This window comes from Dermochelys coriacea, chromosome 11 (genome assembly GCF_009764565.3).
Source record: "Dermochelys coriacea isolate rDerCor1 chromosome 11, rDerCor1.pri.v4, whole genome shotgun sequence".
Taxonomy (NCBI): Eukaryota; Metazoa; Chordata; order Testudines; family Dermochelyidae; genus Dermochelys; species Dermochelys coriacea.
The window spans coordinates 61,380,492-61,405,686 of NC_050078.2; the positions used below are offsets into that span (position 1 = coordinate 61,380,492).

Genomic DNA, 25,195 nt, shown 5'->3' on the forward strand with positions numbered 1-25,195 from the left:
AACCATGGCCAGCATGACTCATGCTCCTTGTCCAATCCACATCTATTCCTTACCTTTTTCATGTGTTTTTTAAGATAAAGATAGAGGCTGGGATTTCAGAGGCGCCTAATGGAGTTCAGTGCTCAGATCCCAATGAATCTGAATAGGACATAAGCACTTAATTCCTTTAAGCTCCTTTGAAAAGCCCAATCAGACTGATTACTTATTTCCAGACTACCAATCTTTTTTTCAGTTAGCAACCCAGTTCTGCTGAGTGCCTCCTGTCTGGTTCAGAGGATGTTTACCTCCCATGAATTTGCACAGAAATTGAGGACACTCAGCATCTCAAAAGATTGGTTCCAGTCCTGCTCCCATCATAGCAAAAGACAGAACACCCATTTCCATACCATTACTGTGCTAGTAAAACACCTGATATCCATATGTAAAACTTCTTACAATAGTGCACAGATATACACACAACCACAAAGTTATACTTCGTCCGAGCAAGGCTCAAGCACCATCCTGCATCATCAGGTCACTGCAGCATTGTAACACTTGGACAGGAAAGGTAAGTGTTGGAACTGCATTAGTAAAGCTATTTCTAACGATGTAGCCAGACAATGTTCCTGCTTACCCAGGTGGTGGCTCAGAGCTCTGGCTTTGCCACCTGTCAACCTATTCACCAATTGTATGTACACGGCTGAGTCAATATTCAGCTGATCTTTGCTCTGTCCAACCCTATTCTTCATTTGGAGCAATTTAGGACGCTCTTTCTTGGTCTTGACTTTCTCTTTACTCACCACATGTGTAACAAAGGGATGAAGAAATAGGTTTGCCAAGTACAATTTTATTTATATTTTGTAAAACAGGTTTACTTTTAAAAAATATATATACTTTTTATCCCATGGAGTTTCACCTGGAAAACAGAGAGAAAAAGTCACAGGTTAATGAGCAGACTAAGATGAACAAACACAAATTCAGACGCACCCTTTCTCCTGCTCTTCCCAATGTAGGTATTTTTCTGAGGTGAGGACAGTTTGTATAGTAGTCTCTGTGCTGCTTTAGCATCTCCTACAGACCCGAGATCTGAAAGAAAGAACACAGTTAAAAGTTATGCAGCTGTGCTACTTCTCCCACTCATTCCTTATATCCAAAGTGCATCCACTTTCCTTTTACCTCCCCCCATAAAAGAATGACCCGTTCCCAGGAACCTCATTGCACTAGCTGTCAGAGGAAGCCACAGTGAGAGAGACATGGAGGAATGTCTTCCCTTTTGGACACAAGTCCTGATACTCCTGCCTCTGGAACCTAGTGGAAAACAAGAGAGAGAAAGCCTAATACAGCTGCGATACAAAGCACAAAAAGCCCAACCACAATGAAATGAAAAATAGAAAGAAGTAAACTTCTTTGCCTTTCTGAGCACTGCTAGCACACCCATGGTCAGTCTTGTCAGCAGCTGTAATTTAGAGATACCCTGAAGTATTTACATTTGCGTGGATATAGCAAGGCACACCCCTGTCTTCACAAGACGTAACCAGACCCAAGACGATTCAGAGATAGCATGCATTGGAGCAAACCAAAAATATGAGTAGATGTAAATATATACTGTAGACCGGGGTGGGCAAACTTTTTGGCCTGAGGGCCCCATTGGGGTTCCAAAACTGTATGGAGGGCTGGGTAGGGAAGGCTGTGCCTCCCCATATAGCCTGGCTCTCTCCCCTATCCACCCCTCCCACTTTCACCCCCTGACTGCCCCCCTCAGAACTCCGGACCCATCCAACCCCCCTGCTCCTTGTCCCCTGACTGCTTCCCCCTCCCGGGACCCTATTCCCTATCCAACTGCCCCTTTCCCTGTCCCCTGACCGCCTCTGCCCCATCCAACTGCCCACTGCTCCCCTGGCTGCCCCCTGGGACTCCCTGCCCCTTATCCAAACCCCCACCTCGCTCCCTGCCGCTCAGAACAGCATGAACAGCCTGGCCAGAGCCCGCCGCACTGCCTGCCAGTAGCTTGCAGCCCTGCCGCCCAGAGAGCTGGCGGCATGGTGAGCTGAGGCTGCGGGGGAGAGGGGACAGCAGGGGAGGGGCTGGCAGCTAGCCTCCCCGGCCGGGAGCTCAAGGGCCAGGCAGGACGGTCCTGCGGGCCAGATGTGGCCCGTTGGCTGTAGTTTGCCCACCTCTGCTGTAGACCAAAGGCACTATGCATCTTTTCCAGAGAGCTGTGCCAAGAATTTTGGCAGAGATGCACTAATCCACAAGCTCTGCAACTCTTACAAGAGTGTTTTATGTCATTTCAGTGCACTTTTTGCACCTGAAACTTGATACATAGTGTGAATGCACTGGTCAGTTGTGCAGTTCTATACTGCCGACATGGCATTACTGTATCATTTCTTTAAAAATGTTTGTCTTACCATTTCTGCTGGGTGCTTTTATTTTGCTGTAATTGTACATAAAAAGAAATATTTTGCTCTTGTTTAAAAAACAATTGCTGAATATAAATGTAGAAATAAAAAGTTAGACAAATTTCATTAGGTGTGACTGTGATAGACCTAACCTCTTTTTATATTGGTAGCTGTATTTTTAAAATGTATTTAATTCCATATTGTCATTAGTTGTTAATGTCAAGGCCTTGCTATTTTTAACTTTAATTTTTGGTAAAAGGTGTGTGTTTTAACCATCTTACAGGAATGTAGTCAGGTGTTCTACTCAATGAACACTGTTATTCTGTACTTTTAGATACATATTAGATGCAAATCTAGAACAGTCATGTCACTTCCATGACCTATTTATAGATCATCTTTACCACATTTTTTATTTGTCCTTAAATGTGTGGAGGGAGGGAGGGAGGAAGAAGAGGGCACAAATATAACAATCCCAAAATGGAGATCAGATAAATTGATAATCCTCCTTTTTTTATGGATTCTCAGAGTTAGTATTTTCCCTTTGATGATTTTTGACACAGTGCTGAAACGAGAGTTTGTTTTTCAAACTGATGACTGTATTGTATGGTTACTGGCTGACACATTCAGTAATATAAATCAGTTAAACAGAATCAGGAAATGAATGACCAGTTGTCTCTAATCTTTTGTCTGAGAGGTAAATTAAGAGTGTTTCTCTTGAATTTAGCCAAAAGGTTAACCTCTAGTGAGACAGGTCCTTGACAGACCTGGGCAGAGCTTGCTAAGTCTTTGAAAGTAAATAAGAGACCAGATTTCTCATTTTCAGCGGCAAACTGTCAGTAGTTATCATATCATTGCAGGTGTGTAATGTCAGTGTGAGAATATACAACAAGCAAATATATGTAAAAGAAATTTGAGATTTTTTGAATATCATTCTGAGGCATTCCACTGACATTTTTCTTTTCATAATTTTGTTATATTTTATGAGCATGTCAATTAAATTAGATTGATTTCCAAATTAAGAGAAAAGATATAAAGCCATGCAGAGAAAAGAGGTGAAAAGGACTTGTAGTGCTGTAGTGCATGTTGTGAAGATTATAATGAAGATTAACATTTCCAAATGGAAAAAATTCCAAGGTTGTAAATTCTTTATCTCGTTTATAGTGTTTCAGACAGATTAGATCAGCGTGAAACATGATACAAAGTTGTTAATGTGTATAGCTTCCCCCACCCTATGTTGCACTGGCTCCTCCATTGAATTGATGCAGCGTTATATGTATAAATACTAGTTTAGACAATAATGAGTAGGATGAGGATAGAGGGTAGCTGAGTCCTGCATGAAGGAGAACACAGGTGGGTGGCCATGATATTATTTTCATGAGAAAAAGAAGTATGATCTACTGTAGGGGAGTGCATGGCTAAATACTTAATTAGCATGATGAGGATACACATTATTCCTGTCTCTCTAGATAAACCCATTTTTTTGCCCAAACCCTGCTTCTTACTTAACGGATGCTTGCAAGAGAGAAAAGTGTATGGGCAGAGTGGATGGGGTTTGATACTTATTACAGTCAGCATCAAGAATTCAGATCATCACTTGATTTTGCTTGCAGCCATTTACAGCCTCCACTTGCACTAGAGCTGAAGTACCTCAATCTTGCACATTTTACAAGGATTAGTCAAAATTATACAAAAAGTTGATACTGAACATGCTCAATTCAATTAACAATGATAAACCTTTGTTTGTTTGAAATCATAGCAGTTGGATTGATGTACTGGCTCCTTGTGTTGTTATGATGACTGTGAAAGTCTCTGTACATTTATTTAGGTACCATTACACTGTCAGTAGACAAATGTTTTTGTCTATAACGTAGCCATTGAAAAAGAATGGAAACATCTATCCCATTGATTTAAATATTTATTAAATTAAATAGAGAAAATTACTTTTAAGGTCCCTGGAATAGTTAACTGGTTGTCCTTCAGGAGTATCATAATAATACTTTGTTGTTTGGTACAAGGATTTCTGTCCATTTAACAGGTCTACTTTTTGCTATATGTTTGACTGAATTTCATGGTACATTCAGGATTTGAGTAAATCAGCATGCAGTATGTTTGTCAGAAATAAATCTTCATTGTATATTTTTTTAAAAAATGGTTGGCTTACCCATTTCTAATTAGATTACTACAAGCTATAGGTTTCAGAGTAGCAGCCGTGTTAGTCTGTATTCGCAAAAAGAAAAGGAGTACCCGTGGCACCTTAGAGACTAACAAATTATTAGAGCATAAGCTTTCGTGAGCTACAGCTCACTTCATCGGATGCATCCGATGAAGTGAGCTGTAACTCACGAAAGCTTATGCTCTAATAAATTTGTTAGTCTCTAAGGTGCCACGGGTACTCCTTTTCTTTTTACAAGCTATAGGTTTTTCCAGCAAGTGTTTATGTAAAGAATCGTTGTCTTGTGAAGTTATTGCTTGCGGTAATAAATGTATCTAATTTTACTATGTGTTTTTGAAATGGTCAAAGAAGGGATATATCAAGGCGCAAGACAGGCAAATAGAACATTTTGGGATTGATTCAGTAGTATTTGTATTTTAATAGATTGCAAATAGTATATCCAGAATAGAAATGTTAAAGGCACATATATTTACAATAGCTAAGTATTTCAAGTGTACAAAAGGTTTGACTGAAACCATAAAAGTATTCAGAAATCAGGTTTGAACTGAATTCACTCTACTTTTTGAGTTCCTTTAGAATTTTGAACTTTTGTCTGTAAACTTCCTGAAGAGCTCTGCATAAGCTGAATAGCTTGTATCTCTTACCTACAGAAGTTGGTCCAATAAAAGATACTACCTCACCCACCTTGTCTCTGTTCAGTCTCTTTGTGAGCTTCTGTATTATTGACTGTTTGGGGTGCACTTCAAGTTTTGTTAATATAGGGCAGATGGGACTTATCACAGAGTAGAAGTAGCATTGTATTTTTCCAAACATACGCTGTAGTAATGGGGTCATCTAGTGGTCTGAGCAAAGGACTGGGAGTTCTGATCCCAGCCCTACTCATTCCATCTGCAGTCAGACTATTTTAGATCCTTAGGAATATTCTGCATATGTACAAAATATGTATGACTCTTTATTACTGTAGTACTTTTAGTCTTCAAGATATTTTACCAACAAGTGTCACAACAGGCCTCTGAGGTTAGGTAAGGTATTATTTTCCCCATTATACAGATGGCTAAAGTGAAGCACAGAGAGGTGAAGTGACCTCCCTAGGTCAGGCAGTGAGTCAGTAGCAGAGCTGGGAATAGAACATAGCATTCTTACCTTCTGGTTTTATAGTCTAACCACTAGAAAATGCTCTTTTCCCTTTTTTTAAAAAAAATTTGTATACAAGAGCTGGTTATTTATTTGGTGAAAGTCAGCAGGGCAGAAACCACTTGCAGTTTTCATTTCTGAGAAACGAACTGAATTTCAGTTGAGCTGTTTGATCCTGGGGAACTATCAGGTGTAAACTCTGTAGTTGTAGCCATGTCAGTCCCAGAATATTAGAGAGACAAGGTGGGTGAGGTAATATCTTTTATTGGACTAACTGCTGTTGGTGAGAAAGACAAGCTTTTGAGCCACATAGAGCTGCTCTTCAGGTCTGGGAAAAGTACTCCCAGCGTCACAGCTTTATTGCAACAATCAGTAACCCGCTAACCCCCTCTTTTTGTCCTGTGACTGCCAGAGGTGTTTAATGGGCCACTTTACCTTGAATGAACCCTCCTCCCTTCCTCCATGTGATGGATTGCTGGAATAGGCAATCTTCTCCTCCAGCCCTGTATTTAGTTCTTTGGCTTTACAGAGCCTATTAAAGACAGTCCAAAACAAAAACAAAAAAAAGCCCTCTATTTCCTCAAGCCATGCCCTTATGCGGTTGCCATGTCTCTGCCTTCTCTTCATTTTCTCTTAATCTTCCCCTTTTCTATTTAACTCCTGTTTCCTCCTTCCCACCTCTCTTAGGTTTTTTTCCTCCATTTTTAAAAACTTTTTTTCATTTTTATATATTTTTTTTATTCTACCCAGTGGTCAGAATGAATCAAGGATCACAAAGATTTTTCCCTATTGTCTGCTACTTCCTTACTGTGCCCCACATACCTCTGAACTAGGGAGAGAGACCCCTGCAGGAGCTAGTGTTTTATGTCCAGAAGGAAACTGAACCCTCCCTTGGGCAAGAATAGGAAAAGAGGAAGAACGGCCCTTCCCAAAGCTTGCCAGATAGAAGAAGAGAAGGCTATCCTCTTGGGGCATGTCTTCACTGGCAACATTAAAGTGCTGCCGCAGCAGCGTTTTAACGTGGCTTGTGTAGTCGCAGCCCACCTCTCTAAAAAAACCACCTCCACAAGGGGAATAGCTGAAACTTGCAGTGCTCCGGGAAGTGTTTTTTCACACTCCTGAGCGAGAAAGGTGCAGCGCTGTAAAGTGCCAGTGTAGACAAGCCCTGAGCCAGCAGTGTCCAAACAAAAAGATCTTGCCATGGCAGGCTCCACCTCTGCTGTACTGTGGGAAGGGATACAGAAGATCCCCGGTAGTGTGGGAGAGAGGACCTGCAATGACATTGGGTGCTAGCTGAGGCTGGAAGGAGGAGAAGGAAAGAGGATAACTGAGAGAGAGAGAGTGGTAGAAAAAGAGTGCTGGTAGAGCTGGGAATGAGAAAAGTGAAAGTGCTTGGGTGCTAGCTGGGATAGCGAATGAAAGAGGGGAGGTATTGTACACCATTTTCCTCAGTGGCAAGAGTAAAGTACAACAGAATGGTATAGACACATTCAGAGAGTCTTTGCTGGCCTGAACTGCCTGCTGTATGTGCCTCAGTTATCCACTCAACTGTCTACAGTGCTGGCCTGCCCAACAGTTACCTGACCTGTGGAATATTCTGGTAAGATAAACTGCTATTCAGAAGAATGAACAAGAATAATTATTCTGGTAACATAACTGGAAAAAACCTAATTAAGCAATCTGGTAAAAGATAAAAAAAAAATGGTTATTGGAGAGAAGGCAGATGGGGAAAACAGCAGAGGAGTGGGAGGGCTAATGGGAAAAACAGGGCTCACATTTAGTTTTTTTTTTTGCCTGTCCCCTGACGACTCTAGTTTTACAGGCCACTGTCAGTATATATGAATTATTTGGACATTTTAAAATCTCTCTAGGCATGGAATAACATACTGTACATCCATGGTTTAAATAAACACAAACACATCTTTTCTCGCTCATATACTGACCAACAGAGAGATTTTTTGGTTTTGATTTATTTAAATATAGGAAGTTTTGTTCATATGGAACAGTTGAGGCTTGCACAGTTAGTTGGAGGCATACATAATGAGGCTTTCACACCTTTCTGTGTAGGCACTTCAACTTTGTATCTCTTTATGTCCTGTTCTTTCCCCTCTCAAACATGTCCCCAGTATCTAACATAGACTTTCTTCCAGTCATACTGTCAGTTCCTCTGGACTCTGATGGTTTCTGATCAGGTTATATTATCATTGAAGATGGGATCAACAATCTTCAAAGTATTTTACTGTGTGTAATGCAGGCACATTGACTAAAATCAGTACATTAACCACTGAGTACCTATAGGAAAATAGCACTGGTTATCTGAATAGGCACTCTTCAGACAAAACTTAATAATTTTTGAAATGTCACATAAAGTATTTACCCCACAGCTCCATAACCATAACACATTCCATCCAAATTAGAAAGTACAGGAATGTTGTTTTGTGTGTTATACAAATATTATGCCAAATGAAAGTACAGGAATGTAATGTATTGATGCACTGAAGAGCTACATTTTAGTACTAGAATATTTGCTATAACAAAGGAAGGGGATACAGTATGCAGTTGTCTCCAGTATTAAGATGTGAAACAGAAAACGAGATGGTTGTCATAAACCTCATTCACACTGTATCTCTATATACTGACATGATTCTCCTGAACGGATTAGTTGTCTAAGTTTTCTAGTTTTATTTGTTCGTGCTGTGTTGTCAAATATTTTAAGATAAAGATATTGAAATAATTTATCACACAGTACAGTATGTTCACTAAATCAGTTCAGTTCTCATCACATATTGATAAGACTTAAAACTCGACTGAATCTTGAACCAGAAGGCATATGGCTTTGTTAAAAGTAAATTAATCCTTACTTTTATCTTTTTGAACAGGACTGTAAAAGGATTAAGGAATCCTGGGCTGGTACGGTGTATTTAAACCCGCCCTTTGCTGCTAGCACAGCACTGTTGTTCTTTCTTTGACGCAGACCCAGACAAAGGCTGAGTGTAGCAAGGAAGCAGACAGCACGCTGACGCCTCCAGTCAGTGCCCCAGCCTGGCTCCAGGATTTGTAAACAGAAACATCCTAGTCTCCAATGAGGCAGACAGTGGCTCTCCTTCTGATCTGCATGCAGGAAATGCCTGCTTGTACAAGCCCAGCTATTGCACATAAGCAGATATAACTCAGTGTTTAGGTTTGGCCGAAACTTCTTACTGTGAAAATTATTGGAGAGGGGAGGGAATATGGGTTTACTGAAGGGAGGGGAACATGACCGTTTCATAGACAGCATTAAGTTTTGTAACAGAAAAAAAAGATTTTTGAAAAAGAAAAGTAATAACGTTAAAGTTACAGAGTGTTTTCCATGTAAAGGCCTGATTTTAGACTGGTCACACCTGTAAAAATATACATTTGCTGATGACACAAAGTTGGGAGGTGTTGCCAATATGGAGGAGGACCAGAATGTAATGCAAGAAAATTTCTATGACTTTGAAAACTGGAGTAATAGAATTGGATGAAATTTAATAGTGAAAAGTGAAAGGTCATGGATTTAAGGACTAACAAGTATTTTTGCTATAAGCTGGGTAAATACCAATTGGAAACAACAGAGGAGTTAAAAAAAACCTGGGTGTAACTGGTTGATCACAGGATGATTTATGATCCACCAATGTGATGTGGCCATGAAAAAGGCTAATACAATCCTAGGATGCCTCAGGCAAGATATTTCCAGTAGAGATAGGAAACTGTTATTACCACTATACAAGTCACTGGTGAGACCTTATCGGGAATACTATATACAGTTCTGATCTCCCATCTTTAAGAAAGATGAATTCAAACTGGAACAGGTGCAGAGAAGGCCGACTAGGATGATCAAGCGGTATGAAAAACCTACCTTATGAGAGAGACTCAAGAGCTTGGCTTGTTTAGGCTAACCAAAGGAATGCTGAGGGGAGATAAGATTGCTCTTTATAAATACGTCAGAGAAAATAAACACCAGGCAGGAGAGGAGTTATTTTAAATTAAGGGCCAATGTTGTTACAGGAGCAAATAGATATAAACAGGCTTGAAATTTAGGCTTGAAATGGAAGTTTAGGCTTGAAATTAGATGAAAGTTTCTAACCATCAGAGGAGTGAATATCTGGAGGAGTGAAGCCTCCCAAAGGGAACAATGAGGGCAAAAAAACTAACTGGTTTCAAGACTGAACTTGATAGGTTTATGGAAGGGATGAGATTGCCTACAATAGCACATGGCCCATCTGCAACTGCTAGTAGCAAATATCTCCTACAGCTGGAGATGTGACACTAAATAGGGAGGGCTCTGAGTTGCTGCAATGAATTCTTACTGAGGTGTCTGGTTGTTGGGTCTTGCTGTCATGCTCAGGGTCAAATGATCGCCATATTTGAGGTCAGGAAGGAATTTTCCTCCAGGTCAGATTGGCAGAGACCCTGTTTTTTTTTTCACCTTCCTCTGCAGCATGGGGCACTGGGTCACTTGTGGTTTAAGCTAGAGTAAATGATGGATTCTCTGTTACTTGAAGTCTTTAAATCATGATTTGAGGACTTCAGTAACTCAGCCAGAGGTTATGGGTCTATTACAGGAGTGGGTGGGTGAGGTTCTGTGGCCTGCAATGTGTAGGAGGTCACACTAGATGATCATGATGGTCCCTCTGGCCTTAAAGTCTATGAGACTATGTCAATATTTTTTCCTAGCAGTTTTTCTGCAGTTTCTAATATTTTCTGATACCTGAGATATGTGCAAGACTGTTGCTCTTGTGAAATATTTAATTATTGAGTCTGTTGCAATTAAAATAGTTTTAACCTGCCTTTGTAAAGTAGTCTCACTTTCATTGTTCTGGTACATGCGCTCTTTTGTGGCCCAACATTTTTACAGATGCTGAGTAAGTGACGTCCCTCAACTGAAAGCAGTTAACTGCTCTTTGATTTAATGTCAAAAATGAAAACTAATGGGTTCAACATAAATGTAAGGGGACATTTTATCTTTCAGTGAAGTTTTTTCTCTTATTTATTAAAGAACATTTTTCTGTATATTTTTAAGATTTCAGATAAAATGTTCTTGAGGTACTGCTGTTCTGATTGCAAATAAGATATTGTATATGGCTTATCTTCCAGCAGCTAAATGCTAATCTTGAAACCAAGATACAGCGTACTTCATTCAATCTGCTTTTGGAGGTGAGACCTTCTCTCACTTTACTTCCTCAGTAGCCAAGAATTTCTCTCTTTACTTTTTTTTAAATGCAATTTGTTGTGTAGCCTACATTCAGGTTTAATTTCACATTAGCAAGGAACTTCAGATCTATCAAGACTATAATTAGAAACAGTATTTTAATATATGGTAGTCTTTTCACACTGTACTATTAGAAACTAACCCACAGATGTCTCTGGACTCAGAGTAATGAAAACAGAGAGAGAAGTTGGATTGGGCTTTTAAGGACTTTGCTGCCTTTTTCTTTAAAAGAACAAGAAAATGACAATTTTTACACATAAGACTTGAGTCTACATCAATCCCTCCCATACTAAACCAGAGGTACTAGAGGAGGAGGTCTTAGTGAGGACTTCCTTGTGTAGATGTTTCCTACATTATCTCATGACAGGGCGGTGCGGGGAAGAGATTTTTTTCTACATGCGTGCAAAAATGCCAAGGGCCCAAACCTCAACTATAGATTCTGGTGGATTGCATGGAGAGGAGAGAGATGCATGGAGGCCCACTGGAGCCACACTACCAAAATCTTGCCCTGCTTCTTCAAGGACCTCTCTGGAGATTCTACTAAAAATAGGGTGACCAGATATCCTGATTTTATAGGGACAGTCCTGATTTTGGGGTCTTTTTCTTATATAGGCTCCTATTACCTCCCACCCCACCCCCTGACCCAATTTTTCACATTTGCTGTCTGGTCACCCTAGTTAAAAAGATATTACAGTCCCAGCTGTATTATCTCTGTGCATTCTTTGTGGAGCTAGAGGGGTATGAGTGTTGCCATCTCTCATGATTTCATTGCAAGTCTCGTGATATTTGGTGTTTTTTTCTTAAAGCCCGAGTTCCTAGAGTCAAGTGATTACATGGAAATCTCAAAAAGAAAAGGAGTACTTGTGGCACCTTAGAGACTAACGAATTTATTTTGAACATAAGCTTTCGTGAGCTACAGCTCACTTCCGATGAAGTGAGCTGTAGCTCACTTCCGATGAAGTAAGCTGTAGCTCACAAAAGCTTATGCTCAAATAAATTCGTTAGTCTCTAAGCTGCCACAAGTACTCCTTTTCTTTTTGCGAATACAGACTAACACGGCTGCTACTCTGAAACATGGAAATCTCAGTTTTTGCTTGTTTGTTTGTTTTAAAAACCCTACCCCAAATGGTTGTGGAGAAAAGCATGAAAATGTGACCCAAGTGTACTCTAAATGCTCAGAAATCAGAAGGCAAATAAAAATATCCCAAATGTATTATTTAAAAATCTAATGACTTTTTAAGGCCCGAGTCATGATTTTTGAACACTTAGTGTTGGCAATATTGATGATATGAAACATACATAGTGACATTGTGGTGTCTCTTGCCTACCCTCTCCTTCTCCCAGTCTGCTCACTCCATCCACTCCTCTCTCTATGAGGTCCAGAAGAGTCCTCCCACTGAGCTATGAGAGGAGATTGACCTCCATTCCACCTGGTAATGGGGACGTCTCCACACACAGAGACCCCCTCCATGAACAGATATCAGGGGTACCATCTGGACCTTGGAATTAAAAAAAAAAAAAAACCAATATAAATCAGGTAGTCTTCAACTATTATCTGTATTCTTATATTGCTTACCTTTCTCCATTCTGAAAACTGACCGTTTATACCTATCCTTTGTTTCCTATCTTTTAACCAGTTACCAATCCATGAGAGGACCTTCCCTCTTATCCCATGGCAGATTACTTGCATAAGAGCTTTTGGTGAGGGACCTTGTCAAAAAGGCTTTCTGAAAATCTAAGTATGCAATATACAGTGGATCCCCTTAGTCCACATGCTTGTTGGCCCCCTGAAAGAATTCTAGTAGCTTGGTGAAGCATGATTTCCCTTTACTAAAACCATGTTGATTCTTCTTTAACAAATTATGTTCATCTATATGTCTGACAATATTGTTCTTTTATTATAGTTTCAACCAGTTTGCCTAGTACTGAAGTCAGGCTTATAGGCTGTAATTGCCGGGAACACCTCTGGAGCCCTTTTTAAAAATTGGTGTCACATTAGCTATCCTCCAGTCATCTGGTACAAAAGTTGATTTAAATGGTTACAGACTACAGTTATTAGTTCTGCAATTTTACATTTGAGTTCCTTAAGAACTCTTGGGTGAATACCATCTGGTCCTGGTGACTTATTGTATTTAATTTATCAATTTGTTCCAAAACCTCTTCTAATGATACTTCAATCTGGGACAGTTCCTCAGATCGGTCACCTAAAAAGAATGGCTCAGGTTTGGGAATCTCCCTCACATCCTCAGCCTTGAAGACCGATGCAAAGAATTCATTTAGTTTCTCCGCAATGGGCTTATCGTCCTTGAGTGCTCCTTTAGCACCTCGATCATCCAGTGGCCCCACTGGTTGTTTAGCAGGCTTTCTGCTTCTGATGTACTTTAAAAAAAAAAAATTGGTATTACTTTTTGAGTCTTTGGCTAACAGTTCCTCAAATTCTTTTTTGGCCTTCCTAATTGTATTTTTACACTTCATTTGCCAGTGTTTATGCGCCTTTCTATTTTCTTCACTAGGATTTAACTTCCGCTTTTTAAAGGATGCCATTTTGCCTCTCACTGCTTCTTTTACTTTGTTGGTTAGCCACGGTGGCTTTTTCATGGTATCTTTAAAAAGTTTTCATGCAGCTTGCAGAGATTTCACTTTTGGCACTGTACCCTTTAATTTCTATTTAACTAACTTCCTCATTTTTTTGTAGTTCCCCTTTCTGAAATTAAATGCTACAGTGTTGGGCTGCTGTGGTGTTTTTCCTGCCAATGGGAGCTGCGGAGTCGATGCTAGGAGCAGGGGCAGCACACGGAGACCCCCTCCCCAGGGGCCTCAGGGATGTGCCAGCTGCTTCTGGGAGCGGTGTAGAGTGAGTGTGGGCAGGAAGCCTGCCTTAACCCCTGCTGCGCTGCCAGTGACAGTGGCTGGGGGCCCCTGGGCCCTTTTAAATCGCCCAGGCCCCTGGGCAATTGCATCCTTTGGCCCCCCGTTGGTGAGCCTGGCCGCAGATGCTGGTGGCCCCGTGGAGCTTCCAGCCGCCCTGGGCAGCGGGGCTGCAGCTCCTGGCCTCGGCAGATGATGGGGGCCCCCCGCAGCTGGAGCTCTGAGCTGCTGTGGGCAGCGCCCCTCCTTCCCCCACAGCTCCTGGCCAATGCAGGCGCTGGGGCTCCCTGCAGCTACCGGCCCCGGCAGGTGGCAGGGCCACAGCTCCTGGCTGCAGTGGGGCCCCCTGCAGCTCCTGGCCGCTGCAGGGAGTGGGGGCACCCCGGAGCGCCGAGCCCGGGAACCCTGGAGCACCAAGTCCCCACAGGCGCTGGGGCACCCAGAGCTTGGAGCAGCCCCCGCAGCCATCCAACCTCTGCAGGTGGTGTGGGGCCCCACAGCTGGGCTCCCCATTTTGTCAGGGATATTTTTAGTAAAAATCAGGGACAGGTTACGGGCCTCCATGAATTTTTCTTTATTGCCTGTGACCTGTCCCTGACTTTTACTAAAAATATCCTTGACAAAATCTTAGCCTTATTCATCACTTTTATGCTACACATAAGGCTAATATTATTCTGGGGTGCATTAACAGGAGTGTCATATGCAAGATACAGGAGGTAATTGTTCCACTCTACTCAGCACTGGTGAGGACTCAGCTGGAGTACTGTATCCAGTTTTGGGCTCCACACTTCAAGAAAGATGTGGACAAATTGAGGAGAGTCCAGAGGAGAGCAACAAAAATGATAAAAGGTTTAGAAAACCTGACCTATTAGGTAAGGTTAAAAAAAACTGGGCATGTTTAGACTTGAGAAAAGACGACACAAAGTGTACCTGATAAGTCTTCAGTTAGTTAAGGGAAGTTTATAAAGAGGACAATGATCAATTGATCTCCATGTCTACTGAAGATAGAACTAGAAGTAATGGGCTTAATTTGTAGCAAGGAAGATTTAGATTAAATATTAGGGGGAAAAAAACTTTCTAACTGTAAGGATAGTTAAGCACTGGAATAGGTTACTAAGGGAGATTATGGGAACCCTATGACTAGAGGATTTAAAGAACAATTAGACAAACACCTGTCCAGAATGGTCTAGTTATACTTGGTCCTGCCTGGGTGCAGGGGAATGGACTAGTTGATTTCTTGAGGTCCCTTCAAGCCCTACATTTCTATGATTCTATGCTTGCTGAATTTATTCTTTTTTTGTGTTTATACTTTAGTGTGATTTCTTGAGGGGCCAAATGGATCAAAATAGTTTCAAATATTTTAGAGTATAAATAATAAATGTTTTAACTGCCATTTTTAGTGAGGAGACTGATACTGGGAATTAGATCATACAGACCATTTTGTGATAAACCAATCGCTGTGAGATTAAAATTTAGAATGACAGCTGAAATACTTGAGCTCTTAGAAACAGTTGATAATATTATGTATCTGTTCAGAGAGCTGGAAGCCAAGCACTGTATCATAAAAGCCCCGCAGGGCCACTGTGAAAGGAAATAATTTTAGAAGCAGCTAGAATTAATTATACTTGCAATGTCCTTTTTGCCTGCTTGTAAAAGCTACATCTTTGCAGCATTGTGTTCAGTTCTCTGCAGCTGAAGGCCACATTGTGCACATATTCTGTAGTTCTGTCTTGTATTAAGTTCATGCTTTGAACTTCAGGATCTTCTCTATATTTGTGTGATCTCATCTCCAGTGTCATTCAAATTCCTCACTTAAAATCACCAAACCAAAAACCCTGCAATAACAGTTTTGAAATGAATATTTTAAACCTGTCGTAACAGAGAAACTTTATTAAGAGCTTTTAGACCCTGATCCTTCAAAGCAATCTGCCTGGGCAGTACCTTAGGACCACGTGGAGTCCTGTATACAGTACTTTGATAGGAGTGCACACAGGTTGTAAAGGTCTGCCTGCACGCAATATTTTGAAGAATCAGACCTCAGGCTGCACTGTTAAGAATTCAGACGTGACTACAACAAAGTTAAGGTTCAAGACTGTCATTTTGTTCTGTGTCAGTTCTCCTGGTCCATGACTAGGGCTCCTTGGTGCTATAGTAATACAATAATAACAAGGCCCCATGTACTCTGACACAAGGTGGACCTGTATTCTGCAGCAAAGCCGCTTTTCGTTTCTGCAACACTCTGGTACATGAGAAACTAGAAATTCTATGGAAGCTTTGTGCATATTTTAAGATGGAATTTTTGTTTGTTTAAATGTTAAAATGAATATTATTACTACCGTATCCTTTGTGTTACTTACTATGTCTTGATTATGAAAAACTTACATGTATGTTTAATTTTATATGTTTTAAGTAATCCTGGTTAGATCAGCAGGGTTACTCACTGCACAGAGTTAAAAGTGACTCTGTATAGCAGGGGTCAGCAACCTTCGGCAAGCGGCCCATTAGGGTAATCCGCTGGCGGGCTGTGAGACATTTTGTTTACATTGACTACCTGCAGGCATGGCCTCCCCGCAGCTCCCACTGGCCACGGTTCGCTGTTCCCAGCCACTGGGAGATGCAGGAAGCAGCCGGCTGCAGTGCTGACCGCTGCTTCCCGCAGCTCCCATTCTCCAGGAATGGCAAACTGTGGCTGAGGTGTGTGGGGAGTGTGCGGGGGGCCATGCCTGCAGACGGTCAACGTAAACAAAATGTCTTTCAGCCTCTCCAGCGGATTACCCTGATGCGTGCCAAAGGTTGCCGACCCCTGCTGTACAGGATCATGGCTGAAGTAAATTTAGTGTTTCATGTTTGGTGTTAATAGCTCATTGAGCAGAACACCTCTTCTTGAACAATTGTTAGGCTGTCTGAAGAATTAGGAAGACAACACTGTCCTGTTTGTACATTTCTTTTTATTATTTATTATTTGTATTAGTTCACATTTTACTGTTTTTCTTGCATATTTAAAGGTTGGGAACTTCATTAGTGTTTTAAATGAGAGCTTACATTTGGAGTACAATTATATGGCAAGGGTTAATTTCACTAAATATTGCAGACAAAAGATCATGGACTACAGAGGCCCCTGGTTAAGGCTGTACATACAACTTTACATGAACTCCTGCCCCCTTGTGTTTATTCATTACAATACAGTCTTTATTTAAATAATCACAAACTATTTCTCAAGTAATGCAGTATCATAAAGTGTTTATCTACAACATACATACATGTATGTAGTATCTTCTAGCAGGGTCTCATGTTCTGTGTATGCCAGAAAACAATAATTAGTTAATCATATACTGTATAAAGTACAAAGCAACCATACATGCACAAGAGCACTTGAGCTTTAATAGGCAACACAGAGGACTAGTGGAAAGTTGTTTAATGTATATAAAAATATGCATTACAGTACAGTCCTTCATTATTTGATCACATATTACTTCTGAAATATAATATGATATATAATACACAGAAATCTGCATAGCTATTCTACATTGTCTACTTGTTTATAAATATTGCACACAAAGAGCTACAATAAATGAATGTTAAGATTCTAAAGTCAAGCACTCAAAAGTAAGGAAATACCACTTTTAAGGTTGCCTATTTACACTTAACTGGGCCCCTTCTGTGTATGCATTTATAGTCTTTAATTACATGATCACACCCTATTTTTTCTATAGGACCCTTGCCTCGTTCAATGTACAGCATGGATGGTGCTCACTAAATGAGCAGCTATTTGGTGTTCCATTTTATCTTTGTCATTCAACATCCTACCCCAGGCATTATTTACTGCATATTATTCACATCCTGCTCTAAATACAGAATTATTCACTTCCTCATACGTATGTCAGTGTGAAAGTCTGTGTGTGTGTGTGTGTGTCTGTGTCAGTTAGGGAAGTGCACTTTAAGTCCCCATCCCTCCCGGCTTGACCCGGCTCTCCCCCCCACCCTCCCGCAGACTCGCGTTGAAGTTTCACTCCTCCTGTCCTGGTGCAGGCAGGCAGGGTCCAGGGAGGGACTGCACTCCGGGCAGCAGTGGGCCAGGCCCCTCTGGGTTCCCCAGGGCTGGGGCGGCAGAGCCGGAGGCTGGTGCCCTCAGCTGACTGGCTGAAGAGTGAGGGAGGGAGGGAGGGGGTGGGGTTGAGGTCAGGGAGAAGCCCGTGGGCCCAGCGCAGCGGAGGGGCTGGAGAAGAGAGGATTCCAGCCATGGCCAGCCAGGGGAATGGTGCCCCAAATTTTCAGGTGCCCTACACAGCCGCGTATGCTGCGTATGCCTAAGAACGGCCCTGACTGAAGGTTATATAGGGCCTTGCAAACAGTGATGTATACACTCTAAATATCATTTCCAAGGACAACTGCCATTAAGGCCCTGTGACATCTTGTTTGCTGGATTTTCCAGTGCCTAGGGCTGCCCCATTCAGAGTTTATCATAAACTTCCATTATTTCCTTTCTTTGTGCCAGTGATGGGTCATGGGCCTGGTGTGGAAGGGAGTCCCTGGATGTGAGGTTGTAGGAGAGTGAGCCATCCTCACACCCAGCACTGGTGGCTCCTGTTCCATGGGGATGGGCCTGTCTCCTGGGTCTGTGTGTTGTGATCTCATGTGCGAGGTCACAGCAACACAAAGGGACAGCTGGGCCAAGTTTTAGTGAGTGGCAGGCCAAATCTGAGTAGCACTGTAACCCCATGTGCCAGGTTGCAATGCCACTGACTCAAATCTGACCCAGCAGCACTATTGATACATAGGGTATGGTAGCCCAAGGCTATGAGTGGGAGAACAGCAAAATTCCACCTCAGAATAGATAAAATCATGAGGCTTGACATCTGAGTGGGTGCATTTAGAGAGACTGAGAATCAATTCAGGGCTTTGGGAGATACCATCAATCTTTGAATCTAACTTGTTTTAATTTCAGCTACTGATTGATTTCCTAGATTTCATGCTGCAATGTATTTCTGAAGGATTATTATTCATTAAAGAAAACTAAGGATTTTAACTATATTAAAATGTCTTGATTTCGGATATAATCCCTGTACAGTTTATGGGTTTCAAAACCTAGAGAAATGAGGGATGAGAGGAAAACAAGTGAGTTAGAACTAGAAATCGTATGAGGATAGAGGAGCCTTCTGGTGAATTTATATGCCATGTTCATTAAATCAACATTACCCTTTTAGAAGAAGTCCTGAACATTATACTATTATAGCATTTTCAAGTAGCATAATGCACTTGTTACAGCTTCTGTCATTCATAACATTGTTAAAAATACAAATTTTTATTTGTATTTGGAGGGCTGGGCCAATCAACCTTGTGTGGTTGTTCTGTATGTTGCCAATGGAAGACAATGATTCAGTTTCCAGTTTTGGTGTCTCACTCTCCATACAGGCAAGGAAGGCCCTGGAGATTCTGCAGAGATAATGTTCTCAGCCATGTTTAGCTAGTCAGCTGTTCTCTCCTCCTTAAATTTTAAAGGTAAAAATAAATTAGGGACATATAGTGTAATCCATACAGCATGATTTGCTTCTCATTTCTGTTACTTTGTCTTTGTATGGTCCTGAATCTTTCTAATGTACATTAAAAAAAATGACATCCTCTTTCTCCTTTCTTTCAGATTCATCTAATTCTTTTCACCGAGATGAGACTATTGTTATTGCCTTGGCCTCAGTCTCTGTATTAGCTGTTTTGATTGCTGCTATATTCTTTGGATATAGGATGCTTGCAGGTAGAATTTGATGAGCTTTTCTTTTTTCATATTATTCTTTTGACTGTTCTTCGCAATTATAATTCCCTTACCTCCCTCTATTCCCATCCCTTTAAATACATTTCTTAATGGCCCATACAAATTTATAAGGACTCCCACATGTTTTCAATCTGAGTTCCATTTTTCTTCCATGAATCCTCTGCTTAACAAATAGCTGGAGTGAAGCCATCAGTCTTCTCTAAGGCCAACACCAGTGGGATTCTGTGTCACGCACAAAAGAATAATTGTGTAGCAAGTAGCCATCACCTTCCCAACCACCTACTCTTCCAATCTTAGTTTTAGTGGCTCAGGGGAGAAGGGTTTGCAGTGTTGCTCCTGGCTTGGCCTGTCCTTCAACGTAACAGCCACTGTTGCTGTCAAGTCCCGGAATAGTTCTGTAACCATTCTCATATGTATTCTTGCATAAAATCTTAACTATCAGAACTTTTGGTACCTGTATCTGCAGGGGACCGTAAGCAAGGTCTACACAGTATGAACATGATGGAGGCAGCAGCATCAGAGCCTTCATTAGACCTGGATAATCTAAAATTGTTAGAGGTAAGTATGCCACTCAGAATTTCTGCCTCTTTAATTTACTCTTCATTGTTTGCTCCACCTGTGATCAAATTATCTGCCAGATATTGTTGTAATATTTAAGAAACAGATATATGTAATAAATGTGCTATATTTTCCCAATTTTGTATTGTCCTGGTTGTATCTGTTGTGAACTGCAGTAAAAACCATAAACAAAATCACTAAACAAATAGAGATTACCTCAGAACTACAAGAAGCCAAAGACATTATTTTACCTTCTCTCTTTACTCACCAGTATCATTGATATTAGTCAGAATGTGCTCTTCTTTTAGAAGAGCATTAACTACTGAAGAGCAGTAAGGGGTACTTGCATATATTGTATTTCAATGTCGCATCAAAAATGCTTTTTCTATTTGACAATGATAACCATGTTAAAAAATATTTAGAAGTACACTACCTTACAGCAATAGTTGTTGAATAGAAACATTGTTGTAACATTACTGTAAGTATAGAATCTACTGTGGATTGCAGTAGTACATTTCAATAATAGTGGAGTGCTGCATGTTTCCTCAGTCTCCTTCATGTCAAATAGTCTGCACAGTGAGGTGTTCCCCATGTCTATGGCAACTGGATGCAGTCCAGATCTTTTCTCTGGACCTCAGCTTAGGAATCAGGAATAACTCTCCAGAATTCTCTGCCTCTGGGTGGCACAAACAGCTGACTCCAGGTCTCCCTTTGTATCAGAACTTTCAGAGGATGTATAAAAGATTAACAAAGTGTCTCTGTTTCTTCATTGACTTAGAGGTTTTTCCGCCTCAAAACTGTTAAACTGAAAAAATTTAGCATTGAGGAGGGTTTGAAGGACAGCATTGCTGCTTCTCTTCCCTGTGTCTCAGAAATGGCAGAGAATGACAGCAGGCCACAGGAACTCAGCTTCCATATCCGTGCCGAGACACTGCAGTTGGCTGCAGGGAAGTCTGGCTTCTGATGGCGTGTAGGCAAGGTCATCTCTAAGATAGCTGAGCAGGGCCACAGTGAAACCTGCTCCAAGTTGGAGTTTGGGCAAGGACTGTGCCAAGAGAGTTGAGCTGAGTTTATGGAAGCTTCCTTCACTAAGACCAGACCAGAGTCAGTGACATGTTTTCAAGTCCCCATGTCTTCTCCCTTAGTCATGGGACTACTGTTCGTAGAGTTTGCAGAGCAAACAGGAAGCCTCCTGAATCTCCTGGCAAGGCAAGGTTGGTGGCAACCAGGAAGGAAAAAATTCCTGCTCCAAGCCATCATGTAGAAAAAGTCAGTGCTGAGGTGGTTGAGAAGGGTGCAAATCATCCCCCCTTCCCACAAGTTGTTTTACCTGCAAGGCTTCAACTGTCATGAAAAGTGTCTTCATCTGGGAGTGAACCATCTCAGAAAATGAGTGCTCGAGATAATGAGGGAAGGATATTCAGTAGAACGCACTCATTGTCCCAGGGAGAAGTTTATCCTTTCCCCAAAAAATAATAAACCAACACTATCAACAAGACACTTCATAGCATCAGAAGATGAAGGATGGGATTAGGAACTTTGCTGTGAGGTTTTTTCTCAGACCTGTATGCCACAGAGCCTGTGTGTCCATCTGAGACTTGGCGGCTCCTTGAGGATCTTCTTAGGATCTCAGCATTGGATGTGGATGAACTTGAAAAGGGTCTGACACTTTCAGAATTGACTTCTGCCCTAAATGACTATGCTCTAAGGAAGGCACAAGGTATTGATGATTTGCCTATTGAGTTTTATAAGGCCTTTTGGCCCTTCTTGGGCCTGACTTGCTTCAGGTTTTTCAGGGGGGCATCAGAGACAACGGCCACTCAGTTTTCATTGAGCGGTTCTTCCTGTTGCCTAGGAATGGGGACCTTGGGGAGGTGAAAAATTGGAGACCTGTATTCCTGCTTTGCCCTGACTAGAACCTATTTTCAAATGCCTTGGCAAATAGACTGAACACTGGTTCAGTCATGCACCCTGATCAGACCTATTGTGTTCCTACTGGTCCATTTTTGATAACCTTTTCCTAATGCGGGAGGTAATTTCAGCCTCAAAAATCTTTGATTCGCATATGGGGTTGATTTCCCTTGACCCAGAAAAAGCTTTTGATAATGTAGATCATAGATAATTGTTTCGCATCCTTTGTGCTTTTGGTTTTGAGCCCAGGTTTGTCCTCTGCATTCAGCTGCTGTATAATGAGATATATATGTATATATAGTCATCTTCTTAAAGTGAATGGTGTTTTGAGTGCCCCCTTTCCAGTCTGTAGGGCAGTGGTGGACAACCTGCGGCCTGCAGGTCACACACAGCCCATCGGGGTAATCTGTTGGCAGGCCACGAGACAGTTTGTTTACACTGACCATCCACAGGCACGGCTGCCCACAGCTCCCGGTGGCTGCGGTTTGCCATTTCCGGCCAATGGGAGTTGCGGGAAGCAGCGTGGGCCACAAGGACGTGCTGGCCGTCACTTCCCTCAGCTCCGTTGGCAGGGAACGGCGAACTGTGGCCACTAGGAGCTGCGGGAGTCTGTGCCTGCGGACAGTCCATGTAAACACTGTCAAGCGGCCTGCCAGCAGATTACCCTGATGGGCCACGTGCTGGCCGCAGGTTGCCCACAACTGATGTAGGGGAATCAGACAGGGTTGTTCCCTGTCTGGATTATTGTATGGTCTTTCTATGAAGCCTCTGTTATGTGTGTTGCAAAAGCACCTTTCTGGCCTTTCTCTCCTGTTTGAGCTTGTGCCCCGAAGAGTCTCCAAGTAAGTTGATGATGTGACTGTTTATTACTCATGATTGTGATGTTCAGGTTTTGACTGAATGTCAGCACTCTTTTGATCAGCTCTCATAAATTGAGAGAAGAGTGACACACTCCTGCTGAGGCTTGGGTGATCTCTTGTCCCCTGACTTTGCTAGGGGGCTATTGTGGAGCCGAACTGGTTTAAGGTACTGGGAATTATGCTGGGACTGGATTATATTTTGGGTCAGAACTGGGAGGGAGTTATGGAAAAGTGGAGGTTGCAAAGGTGGAAGTTAGATTTTCTAGATTTTCCCCAATAGATTAAAACAGTTTTAAATTAGGGTAAATATAGAACCTAAACAAGCTGAAAGTATGTATGTCTTTAAGGGTGATATGCAAACCACTAAAAGCTAGGAGAGGTTGAGACAGCATCCTTAACTCATAGCTTTTGTTCTTTGGGTTTGCAATACATACAACAAGTAAGATTACTTAGTGCTCATAAACTCGCTAAAAGAGGATACATACTACAGTTAACTGTGAACAGTGAGGTCATGCATGAGCTAAAAAACATTTACTTCGCAAATTACTGTTTTAGATGGTAAAGAAAACTAGTTTCAGAGTAGCAGCCATGTTAGTCTGTATTCGCAAAAAAAAAGGAGTACTTGTGGCACCTTAGAGACTAACAAATTTATTTGAGTACAAGCTTTTGTGAGCTACAGCTCACTTCATCGGATGATGAAGATGAAGCTCACAAAAGTTTGTGCTCAAATAAATTTGTAAGTCTCTAAGGTGCCACAAGTACTCCTTTTCTTTTTAAAGAAAACTAGTTAGCAGTACAGAAAAAAATGGGTTTGATCTGTGCTGTTTTTTGAAAAAATATGCTGAATAAATGAGTTAATTTATATATTTGGAGCATAGAGAAATGGAATAAAGTCTAGTTTTGCCTATGGTTGCTTGGAATATCATATAGACTTTTGGACAATATTGCATTATTGTTATACAGCACAATGTATTCACTACGGTGTGTCAGTGTGCTTGTGCAGTAGTGACATTTTCATGATGCATTGCCGTGTAGGATCTGCAGCTCCTTCAGGGCCTTCTATACAAAAACTATGAAATGCCAGCAGATTGTTTTGCAGCCACCATTTTTTATTTATTCCTTTTGAAGGTCTAAGTCCCAGTGGCTGCTTTAAAAGCTCTATTTGAGATTTAAAAAACAATTTCAAACATAGAAATGTTTTCAATTGCTTGGGTTTAAAATAAATTTTTAAATAACATTTTAAAACTATTCTACCCTAAAAAGTGAATATTTATTTTTAGTAGTGCCCTATAATTATTGTGTCTTGTTAATTTCATATCAAGATTGTTCCATTTAGAAATAAAAATACGTTTTTTTTAACTGCTAGATGCAAACTCTCCTTAGGCTCTGAGAGCCAGTCTTGCTTCTTTTCTTCTCACACATCTTAATAAATATATTGCAGTGCTAATTATGCCCTCAGTTAGACCTGTGCAACTCTGGCTGAAGGCTTATGAGATTGCACAAGTGTAACTGATGGCATCATTTGAAGATAATGGGATGCCTAGATGTAACTGAGTGCATAATTTGTGCTGCAACATTATCATCACTGATGGCAATGTGGGAAAAGGAAGGAACCTGGCTTGACTCAGGCTGACTTAGCAGTTGGCATTTGGAAAAGGATCATTTTATTTTTAATTTCCAAACTTTTAGCAAGCTGTCTGTGAAGATAAGTGAGACACAATAAACATGGGGTTCTACAATGCCATTTTTACAATGTAACTACTCAAAGTAGAACCACAGTTGTAAATTGTGACACTGTGCTGGGGTTCTTGGAACCATGAGCCACCGTGTTACTCCTCTCAGCCTCAACAAGTGAGAGCTTTGCTGCTGCTAAGCTATGTGTTAGCTCCCTGACACACCAGCTTGTCTACAGTGCCAGCAAACTCTCTTCAGGACTTTGCCAATCCAAACCTTGCTTAACAGGTTAGAATCAGTGAACTCTAGTTCCTGAGTTCCCAGAGGTATCTTTTTCTCCAGTGCACAGGCCCTCTGTCTGTAGGACCTACAAAATCTTACATTCGCTGCCCCCTTTAAAGACACAGAACAGAGCATCTTATTAACTTGACTAGGGGGTTAACGGAACCTTCCCTTCCATCAAAGCACTGAGTTGGTTTATGGTAAAAGTAAAACCAGTTTATTAACAAAAGGACATATGTTTAGTGATACCATGTATAAGGAATAAGGATAGAAATGGTTACAAACAAAAGTAAAAAGATGCTTCTAAGACTAAAACTTGGCTTCAAACTAGTCTTTTGTTCAAAGAAGTTTTTCTCACCA

At 41.3% G+C, this 25,195-nt stretch overlaps 1 protein-coding gene across 3 annotated transcripts in view; it reads left to right on the forward strand.

Moving 5' to 3' along the window:
- Positions 1-25,195, forward strand: part of BMPR2 (bone morphogenetic protein receptor type 2) — a 163,825-nt gene that overhangs the window by 113,476 nt on the left and 25,154 nt on the right. For all 3 annotated transcript variants that reach the window (XM_043505604.1, XM_043505603.1, XM_038421003.2), the window contains 2 exons: positions 19,422-19,532; positions 20,017-20,108. In XM_043505604.1, coding sequence (XP_043361539.1) covers positions 19,422-19,532; positions 20,017-20,108 — 203 coding nt within the window. The remainder of the gene's footprint in view (positions 1-19,421; positions 19,533-20,016; positions 20,109-25,195) is intronic.